General features: G+C 35.1%; 1 protein-coding gene across 3 annotated transcripts; it reads right to left on the bottom strand.

Annotated features, from left to right (window-relative positions):
• Positions 1–272: 272 nt before the first annotated feature.
• LOC103501169 (uncharacterized) lies at positions 273–7,851 on the bottom strand. Of its 3 annotated transcripts, none has more exons than XM_008464679.3 (10): positions 7,533–7,851; positions 6,914–7,030; positions 6,002–6,194; positions 5,101–5,150; positions 2,553–2,616; positions 2,318–2,458; positions 1,739–2,235; positions 1,276–1,560; positions 949–1,005; positions 273–728 (listed from the first exon to the last, which is right to left on the bottom strand). In XM_008464679.3, the coding sequence occupies exons 2-10, from the start codon at positions 6,986–6,988 to the stop codon at positions 540–542; spliced, it is 1,551 nt and encodes a 516-aa protein (XP_008462901.2). In that variant the 5' UTR covers positions 6,989–7,030; positions 7,533–7,851; the 3' UTR covers positions 273–539. The 3 variants fall into 3 exon arrangements, with proteins under 3 accessions (XP_008462901.2, XP_008462908.2, XP_050936425.1); XM_008464686.3 differs by having other exon boundaries at positions 6,002–6,096; positions 7,533–7,815; XM_051080468.1 differs by lacking the exons at positions 6,002–6,194; positions 6,914–7,030; positions 7,533–7,851 and adding an exon at positions 5,389–5,509.
• Between the last annotated feature and the right edge of the window lie 463 nt (positions 7,852–8,314).

Genomic DNA, 8,314 nt, shown 5'->3' with positions numbered 1-8,314 from the left:
GTGAGCCCAGTAAGCTTATTATTGGGTCAACCTAAACTCACCCAATGCCTTTTGCTATTGAACTTGTCACTCAGGCAACAACATTTTGACTCAAAATAGAGGCACGGACGAAGGGTTCAAACACAAGAGGCTCCTAACCATTGTTTTTCTTTTTTCTCCCTTTTTGGTTTACTTTCATTTTATGATCACTGCATAGTAATGAACACATTCAAAAATATAAAATAAGACAACAATAATAAAAAGAAACACTCCCACACCTAACTCAAATCTCATGAACCCTAAAGCAAGGCTATAGCCAACAATTTTCCTTTTCCTTTTTTGATTAGCAGAGAGGTTGAACAATACACGAAAAAGAAAGGGTTTGGGTCCAATAGCAAAGCAGAATGGAAGTTTTGACATCTGTTTGCCAAATAAGTCAGTGGGTAAAGAAGATTTCACATTTCTAACTTCCTAAAAGACTAAAAAAAGGAACGAAGAAAAAAATGAAAAAAAAAAAGAAAAAGAGAATGAGGAAACCAATCTGATACTCTAATTCAACTTCACATAACTGTGGGCAAAGATACAAACATGTTATTGGTTGTAGATTTGAAGGATGAAGTTGAAGGAGCTGAGCATGATTCCTTAGATTTGTTTTCCCTAGGATATGGATAAATAGCTGCCAATTCCCGAACACGACATAGAACAGACTCTGGTACTTGCTGAGATGCTTGCTTCCGACCAAGCACCACCTGCAATTTAGATAGAGTCTAGTGTTAACCAATCGATTCTTCAGCCAAAACACACAACACCTTGTAGTAAAGCAAACCATGAAAATCCAAGATTATCAGAGATTTCAGCATTATGAAAAATACAAATGGGAATCACATCTTCAATTTGCATAAATTTCAGGCTAGCATTAATGAAGTTTATAAAGCATTGTACTAAAGTAGAACAAGAACATAATCCAACCTTTCTTCTGTTTTGCAATTGTGTGTCACTTGCCTTCAATAGATTTCTCCATTTGTCCTGAAATCGATGAAAAAGAAGTTAAAACACCAGCTAATGATGGCAAATATTTATAAATGTCCATTAGTTTCCAAGCTCGTTCAGCTGCACTTCGACTAATCTCATGAGACAACTACCCAATCCTACAATATTTTGGTGTTAAAGGAAACTCATAAGATATGCAAAAAAAAAAAAAAAAAAAACAAAGAACCAGCAGTTCAAAACGGATCATTTAATAGTTCTCACGTCAAAAGAGAAGCTAGTTGAAATGCAGACAGTAAATTGTTTCACCTTGAGATCAACAGATGTTCTATGTGAAGATGATGCAAACTGTAGCCTCTTTATTTCTGTCCACCTTCCAACTCCATACTCTGAAACACCTTCTACCAACTTCATTACCTCAGAAAGAGTCCACGAGATATGATGCTTCCTGCGACTGTTGCCTTTTTGAGTACTGTTACCTTTGGTGGTACATTCATCTTCAGTGTTCTCATCTTCGGACTCGGCTGAGAAAGACTCCACTTCATATTTATCTTTTATGCACAATATTCTATTGTCCTTGATCTCCTCCGGCTCCTGATTAGAACGATGGTAAGTTCAATAGATAATATAACCAAGGTTATGAATAGCTGCTGAATTTGGAACAGGATACTTCATCTCTATATTCCTCAAGTAAAAACTTACAATGCGTTAAGAACATTGATAAGAGTACATTATAGATAAATAAAAATTTACAAAAAGGAACTATCCTTACCCAGCATGTTCTCTTTTTGGCCGAGTGACCTTCTTCTATTGGAAGACCGAACGGAACTTGAATGCAACCTCCATTGAATGATTTATCCTTATGAATGATTGGTGCTGCTTTAACTTTCTTCTGCCATTGCTGCTTGTGAGACTCAGAATGGAGAGACTTATCCTTGGAAGCTTTAAGGGCGCTTTTCTTGCTATTAGATCTTGATTTTTGTTCAACTGACTCTTCACTGTATCTCCTGGGAGGCTTTCTCAATCTCTTTTCTGTAATAAGTGTATCTCCCCTATTCCCTTCATTAAAGGGATTGATTTTAGATTCGTTGTGTTCATAATTTGTCTTCAAGGAGTCGCTGCTTGAAAGTCTCTTCCTCTTCATAGGCCTGTCGTCTGACATATTCTCATCATCCAAGCATGCAGTAGTGCTACCTGAACAGCCAGATGACCCAGTGCTAGATGAGATCATATGTTTGCCTTCCTTCTGATCAAAAGCCACATTATGCCCTGCAACCGTCAAACTATTTTTAAGCAGAATGTCAACTTATAAAAGATGAATTCTGGTCATAAACGGGTTTTGACATCAGACCTCCAGCAAAAGACAAATCAACACCAATGTCTGTTGTAGAAAAACCTTGTGAGTAGCTACCAAAATCCACATTGCCTAGAAAAGAAGCATTGGATGAAGCAGGAGCCAAATTGAAGATATCATCTGTGGTTCGACAGTTCACTGAGCAACGGAAAGAGGCAAGTGGGTCAGATCAAAACACTAGACAATTCCAAAACAAGTCAGTTGCAAATCAATTGAGGGAAGAAGGTCTCACCAGCTCCCGGATGTTTGTTAATCCCGGAACACACATCATCAGCTCGCAGTTTTTCATCATGACCCTAGAAAGTATAGAATTATTTTCAATAGTTTAAAAAGTTTTGCAAGTTAATAGCTATTAAAAACACTTCTAAAGAAAAAGAAGAAGAAAATGATCAGGTATACACCAAAGACAGTTTCCATCAATGGTCTTACTAACTATTGGCTGGCCACATGAATGACCATAATGATGTCAAAATAATAAGGAAATTAGCAAAAAGGCAATCCTTGTCTGGACGTGCCAATTTTCATCATCCAGAACAGGTTGTTTTGTGCAATCATGGGTATTTAAATGATCTCATGTTATGTCATAGTTTCTGCTTCTCATATATTGCTCAATTAAGTGCAACTAGATTGACAGTTAATAACAATGTTCAAAATAACTGATGCAGCAAACAAAATTGGTTTGAATCATTAACATAATTGCACACGAAGGCATGACGTTCCAATTTCCATTAAAAAATAAATAGTAATACTAATAACCCCAACAAAGGATTCCAAAATTGAATGTCCATAGAAAAAGAGATATTTACAAGTAGAGGATCAGTCCTTCACTCTCTTATATATTTCACTTATTTAGAGCAGAACTTTTCATCAATTCAAGAATGGCTGTACTCTTTCAAATCATCTGTATCTACTTTTTATCAATGAAGTGTAAATCAAAGCAAGTTCATCCCTTGAATATCTAGTTGTCTTTTTCTGGTTCGGGCTGTGTGTTAAAGCATGTCTCCATTGAACAGTACGAACTGTAGAAATATTAATTTGGGTACAGTAATTGTATTGGGCACATCCATCACTTGTCTGACACCAAACTTGTTGAGCATGAAACAATCACAAGAGCAAGGACAAATCGTTGGATGTTTTAGCAGTCGTTATATTTGAATTCTGTTTTTAATGTCAGGGTGTTAAACTTTGTTAGACTAGTGGTTATATATGTATGGGTTGTTCAGGAAAAAGGGTGTGGATAGTTTTTATGAAGTTAGTGAGGAGAGATTGCGACCCTCCCTAATTGGTCATAGCTAATAGGTTGTAATTTTTCTCATTGGAGAATTATAAGTAAATAATCACATTTTCAACCATCGATTGGCAGCATTTACATTGCCTCTTAATCTCCACTACTAGTTATGAACAGAGAAAAGGGAATTTGACATTGCGATTCAAAAGTACAAGGCATACCAAAGGGTGAGTTCATGTGGGATCTAAAATTAAAAAGGGTCACAACAAAGTCACAATATAGAATACATGTTTATATCCCATATATTTTCTTAGATTAAGAGAAGGATGCTGGGTGTTTAGTCTATGCAACAGTTTTCTAGAATTATACTTGTCTTTAGTTGTTCTTGAGAACATTTAAGTGTGCGTCTCAAGTTGGCGGTTTTCTTCAAGAATGTAACTGAAATCAGCTCAAGGTTGTTATCTAAGAACTAAACAAGTTCCCGAATTAGATAAATGTTTGAGATAAAGTAATTTGATGAACCCATTCACAAAATAGCACACAAGTCAAGAAAGCTCAAAGATCCTTAAAAGTACAATAACAAATGAATTTATTCAAATAAGACCTGCTAAGTCTTGTTCATCCTATTAATGACACTTTACTTTTCCCAGAATCTCAATAAAAACAACCCACTAGACTACCATCATCAACCCTGACCCCAATGATAGAAAAATCCCTACTATAAGAATAAGGAAGGTGCTCAAATTATAAGAATCATGCTATTCCAACTTTCCCAATGTTTGCATAATGCTTTTCTTTTATTGTTTCCATCAAAAGGTTATTAACACTAATTTTAAGTTTCTATTGATTTTGACGATCTACAGGATCATTTTATTAGAGATTTCACTACCATATATGGATTCATTTTTATTGACACCACCATTCCCATCAATTTGTTTCATATTTCATTCTCATACATTTCTGACAACTGCCTTCTCTCTGGATCCACTTCTCTTACCAATTTAGGAAAGAAAGATAAAACTACCAATTAAATGCTTAGTCAAGCATGAGCTTTAGGTCTCCCCCACGACCCATTCCAAGGACCAAAAGTTTTTCTGTTTTTAAAACTATATGACCACTGCCCTAACAAGCGAACGAATTTTCATCTGATCTCTGCTATCCTAGCAGTAGTTCTGACCTTTATCTTTGCAGTATTCCTTTTTCTTCAATCCTGTCTCTTTAGTGTTCCTAAACGTATGATCTACAAGTACCAAGTTATCAATGCCCACTACCTTAGCGTTCATGCAGAAAGGTAGAAGACTATCTACCACCAGAAGTTATATTGTATCAGATAAAGTATAAAAAAAAAAAAACGTAAAAGAGAAAAAAAAAAAATTTAAGGTCATTACAAAAGTTAACGTTAATACACAATGACACTTAGGACCAAACGGCCAAAGTCAAGATAATACTGACAGACTTTACGTGTAGATTCAATAAAGGAATACCTCTAAACAATATTGAAGAATGAAATGAAGAAACAACTATGTTAAAATACTTGACAGTAAGATTGTACCTCTTGCTTAGTTCTCTCTCCTTCTAGTGTAAGGCTAGAATGCAATGATTCTGAAACAGAGAATTGAAATTCATTAGTAAAAAGTATGTGAAAGCATAATGTGTGTGTGTGTATTGAAAAAAACCTAAGAATGAAGTACAAACAGAAAGGTTTAATATTTTATGGTTTATCCTGAGAAAAATGGTAGATAGTAGGAACGTATATCCAGACAGTCTTACAACATTTAGTTGAAGACAATTATAAAATTCTAATCTCTCCTAATCAGCTAGGTAGATGGGTAGTGGCTACCATGGGTGTGAATGGAGGCTAAAAGGAAAAGATTGTGAATGATAGATGAAAGAATCCAAATTGCCCTACCAAAACAAACACACATACTAATTTCAATGAAGAGCATGTTGACATTACTACCAAATGATAAAGCACACCAAATTTGTAGACAAGTACAAAAGAACGGCAAAGATTATTAGATTTTACAAAAGTAAACACAAGTCTTCTATAGATAGAAGAGAAGTAAATTAGTAAAGTGCCAGTATTGAAATTGAAATGAAATGAACAAACAAAAATGTTCACAGTAGATGAAACAGTTAACTCACATAGTGCTTCTCCATCCAGAAAACCTTTTAAAGCCCACCTTAGGGGAACAGGAAAATATCAAAGGCTCAATCCTATGACAGGAATACTAATGCAATGAAATCAAATTCTGCACCACTTCCAGGAAAACAAGAACATAAAAACCAATAGAAGCTTCAACACCTTGGCAGGAATGAAAATCAATGAGAAAAATTCGAGAACATTTACAGTCGAATGGTTCAACTAGACACAGTCATTCACTCCACGAATTAAGAAAACACCTCCATTTGCAATAAAAAGATAAGTACTAACAAATCAATGAAATAATTACCACTATCGATCTTTATCTGATCAAAATCAACAGCAAACGAAAAATGTTCAATGCCTAAGCACTTATGAGAGTGGAACGTGTTGAAATCTAGAACACTGCCAGAAAAGCATTTGTTAAAGTCAGGTTCCAAGAAATGTTCCACCCCTAAGACATCATCTTCTGGAACAGGGAAAATAGATAAATCCGAGTCAACCTAGAGGGAAAAAAAGAGGTTGTCAACAGAATAACAGGAGTCAGAAGCATCAAATTCCCGGGGGGAAAAATATAAAAAGATAAGATATTGACAATCAAATTAACATAAACATCAAGAAGTCCCCTTCAAATACCACTAAATCAATAATACTGCCAAACCAAAAACGATCAGATGGCTATTTAGATCGATAGATAAATAGAGAGAGGGTGCAAACCAAAATTGATAGTGTTCAACTGAAATGGGATAGCTAATCATGATCACTTTGCCACATAATTGTAAATCATGATCATTGTCAGTTAAAACAAATTCCTTCTGAATAATATTTTCTCCATAATTTTATCGTGCATGATGCATTACTGTTTTCCCAACTTAATGACAAGCATAGAGGGAAAAAACAGGCCAAATCCAAGTGATGATTCAAAATATTTAACTTAAACTACATTGAAGCAACTTGCCAGTATCAATCAGGGGAAAGGAGAACAAGGGGAAATACACTTCCCATAATCAGAACATCATCATGAACATATTGCCTCCTCCAGTAATGGTTCCACTAGAACATATAATCAAGTAAAAAGAACACTAGAAATATAACCAACAAACTTCTAAGAATCCAACATAACTTAAACTCCACTAAGTTGCATATCAATTTTTGCAAGTTAGAGATATTCATACAATTAAGAACTAAAATAATTTTCTTCTGGAATGTAAATCATGCATACATCAGGAAACTCATAAGTAAACATTTTTGTAGCCTGATTGGAAGTCATCATAGTTTCCTTGGACGCCGCATTCATCGTGTAGTGAAGACAATCCTTTCCTTCAAGCCAATGCTATGCCTATAGATAAAGAACAAAATCCACGTTTCAAAATTGCAATGTAATTGAAAGCCACAAAATGAGAGAGACAGAGAGAGAAAGGAGAGAGAATTGCAATTCCCTATCTAAGGAAACAATCAATTTTTACAAAACACCACAGAAACGAGCTTAGGCAACTAATTTAAAAACCTAAAAAGAGAAACACTCCGATCCTCTTCAAAACCAATCCCAGGTGAAGCTCATGCACACCAACTGTCGAAGCAAGACACAAAACTAATCAAGAAATTCCATGCAACCAAAGCTCAAACCAGCACTGGCCCAGAACACCAAATAAGTAACACCACAACAAATTCATCAAGAGTAAAGTAATAAAGCTTAAGCACCCAACAACCAAAAATGCAAAACACACACACACACACACACAGAGAAAACAAGCAGCAAGAACAGAAAAACCACAAAAATTTAGAGAGCCCAGAAAGGAAAAAAGAAAAAAAAAATCTAGGAGAGCTCAAAAGGGAAGTACCAAAGGTCAAATTCTGAAACACCCCAGAGGTAAAAATCCACATCCAGAGCAGAAAAGCTCAAAAATTGACAGAAGAGAGGCAGAAATCCATCACATTGCAATGGCTGAGAGAGAAAAGAAGAGAGACCCAGAAAGGGAAGAGGAAGAGGAAAGAAAAAGGAGGGGAAAGGAGAAAGAGGAGGGAAAAACGAGTGAGGAGCAAAGGAAGTGGAAGAGAGCGGTGAACTTTTAGGTGGCGGATTTGAAATGGGTTTGAAAAAAAATGGATTGGAATGAGAAGAGTGGAGTCCGGAAGAGAAGATGTAAGCGACAAATCATCGTCATTTTGCCGCCTTAACGATACGGTCCTTCACGAGTCCATTTTGACTCGTAATGCGTGAAATAACTTCAGATATTCTCACGCGCCTTACTTCACACGCGCGGCACCATTCTCATTATAATTTTCCTTTTTTTTTTTTTTTTCTTTTTTATTATTATTATTCTCTGCCCATTCTCTCTCATCACTAAAATTTTGCTTTAGATTTTGTTTGTCTTTTGTTTCATTTTTATACTATTTTATATGAGCGTTTATGATTTACATTTTATTCTTTTTTTTTCTCATGTTTAATATTTATCATGAAAGAGATATTTGTTCTGTGATGTCAAGTAATTCAATTGTTTATATGTTGCTTTTAGATTATATTATAAGTTAGAATATAATTATATATTATATTATGTGTTGGAGAACCTTCCATTTTATAATATAAATTATTGTTTGTTTTAAAACATCCTTAGTTTGTTGA

The sequence above is a fragment of the Cucumis melo genome, chromosome 12 (genome assembly GCF_025177605.1).
Source record: "Cucumis melo cultivar AY chromosome 12, USDA_Cmelo_AY_1.0, whole genome shotgun sequence".
In the NCBI taxonomy this organism is placed as follows: domain Eukaryota; kingdom Viridiplantae; phylum Streptophyta; class Magnoliopsida; order Cucurbitales; family Cucurbitaceae; genus Cucumis; species Cucumis melo.
This window is presented reverse-complemented; position numbering and strand designations above follow the sequence as displayed.

Bases quoted from the DNA above. Each gene is read 5' to 3' on its own strand.
- LOC103501169 (XM_008464679.3), bottom strand. From the start codon at position 6,988: ATGAATGCGGCGTCCAAGGAAACTATGATGACTTCCAATCAGGCTACA. The intron at 1,006-1,275 runs GTGAAACAATTT...CATCGATTTCAG, and splicing joins GAACATCTGTTGATCTCAAG to GACAAATGGAGAAATCTATT. The intron at 729-948 runs GTTGGATTATGT...TCTAAATTGCAG, and splicing joins AATTGCAAAACAGAAGAAAG to GTGGTGCTTGGTCGGAAGCA.